Source organism: Chrysoperla carnea, chromosome 5 (assembly GCF_905475395.1).
Source record: "Chrysoperla carnea chromosome 5, inChrCarn1.1, whole genome shotgun sequence".
Classification (NCBI taxonomy): domain Eukaryota; kingdom Metazoa; phylum Arthropoda; class Insecta; order Neuroptera; family Chrysopidae; genus Chrysoperla; species Chrysoperla carnea.
In genome coordinates, this window is record NC_058341.1 from 2,702,533 (window position 1) to 2,704,127 (window position 1,595).

General features: G+C 27.9%; 1 protein-coding gene across 1 annotated transcript; it reads right to left on the reverse strand.

Moving 5' to 3' along the window:
* Nucleotides 1–532: 532 nt before the first annotated feature.
* Nucleotides 533–1,310, reverse strand: LOC123300285 (uncharacterized protein CXorf65 homolog). The gene is made up of 3 exons (XM_044882833.1): nt 1,125–1,310; nt 780–1,055; nt 533–693 (listed from the first exon to the last, which is right to left on the reverse strand). The coding sequence occupies exons 1-3, from the start codon at nt 1,276–1,278 to the stop codon at nt 533–535; spliced, it is 591 nt and encodes a 196-aa protein (XP_044738768.1). The 5' UTR covers nt 1,279–1,310.
* Between the last annotated feature and the right edge of the window lie 285 nt (nt 1,311–1,595).

The following is a 1,595-nucleotide window of genomic DNA, read 5'->3' on the forward strand; positions in this document are numbered from 1 at the left end:
AAAAAATGTTTTTCGGCCAAGATGAAAAAAGATAATACAAATTTTTAACTGGCCGTGTTTATAAAAAAACAAAGAATAAGGATATATCAGAAAGAAATACGTGCTTTATTAAGAATCTTTAGTTTTAAACTTGATGAAAATGTAAAATAAAAGAAAAATGAAAAGGAACAATTCAAAAGAAAAATTTTATTTTATTAAATTACACAAAAATAAATTTTACAAAAGCAACAATTGTTAATTAACAAGCTTATAATAAGAATTATAATAATGGAAAAGTTTTTATCAAAGCTTTTCTTTGCTCACAAAAAAAAATTGGTTTACCATTATTAATGTAAAATATGTTAAGATTTTTCTATATCGGAATGAGAGAATGCAATATCTTGAGAGAAAAAATATAATTCTCTAAATAGTAGTTGTATTAGTGTAGTAAATCTGTCAACGCTACAACGATTAATGCTCATCTGTGTACTCGACTTTTAAGCTCATGTCGTTAGAAATACCTTAAATAGTAATTATTTTGCTTAGATGGATATTACGATGCTGAAGCAAATTTAGCGTATTTTTTAGATTGAATTTGACGTCGAACACGATTCATATAATCAGCATTCAAACGTGCGCCACGATTTATTAAAATGTATGGTTTCATTGAAAGGCCTGGTTCATGTTTAGGAATAACCACAATAAAATATACAGCTAAAATCGAAAATGATATAAAAATGGCGTTTTGAACTGTAAAAAATTTTCCCTTTAGACAAAAAAAAAATTATAATTGGAATTACCATTTTGTAATAATATGGTGTTTGCGCTTGTATTCGCTGGTAAATTAAATGTAAGTTTCATATTACCCATTTCATCAAATAAATCAAAATTCACTGTTTCTGGAATATTTGCCTCATTTCGAACATATTCCATTAGGATACGTATTGAACAATTTAAATTCACATATAATTCATGTTCTGGAATCGACGTTGACACTTTCGATTTTGGTGATTTTTGTGAAAGTTGTTGAAATTCATCCAAATTGTATGGGAAAAATTTTATACGCGAAAATGCAACTGGAAAATATGAAACAAGTGAAAATAAACAATTACAACGGACACTGCCCTATAGGACAAAAGCGATACCTGGTGTGAATTGCAATGGATTAGGACTTTTCGAACTCAAGCGATCGAAACGATTTTTCGAAGAAGAAACACTTCTTGCTGTCGAAACACGACTGGGACTCGCTGAAACACGACTTGCTCTTCTTGAAACTTTCAGTTGCATAGATGTTGTCATTTAAGAAATATATTTCACTATTTTGTTAAACTCCAAAAATTCTCCGAATATTCCGAAAATAATACTTAGAATTGATATTATTTGGCTTTAATAAAATATAAATTCAATAAATTAATCAGGTTTTAATAAAAAAAAATTATTTATCATATAATTAAATATCTTGACAGATTTAAAATTTTCTTTTGTTTGTGTTTTTGATTTGGAAAAATTTGTGGAAGGTGGCTAGTTCAACACTATCTCATAACTCATATTGCAGGTGAAATATAATCCCCCTAAAATTAAAATAATTCAGTGGAAGCTTTTTCGACATATGCCAT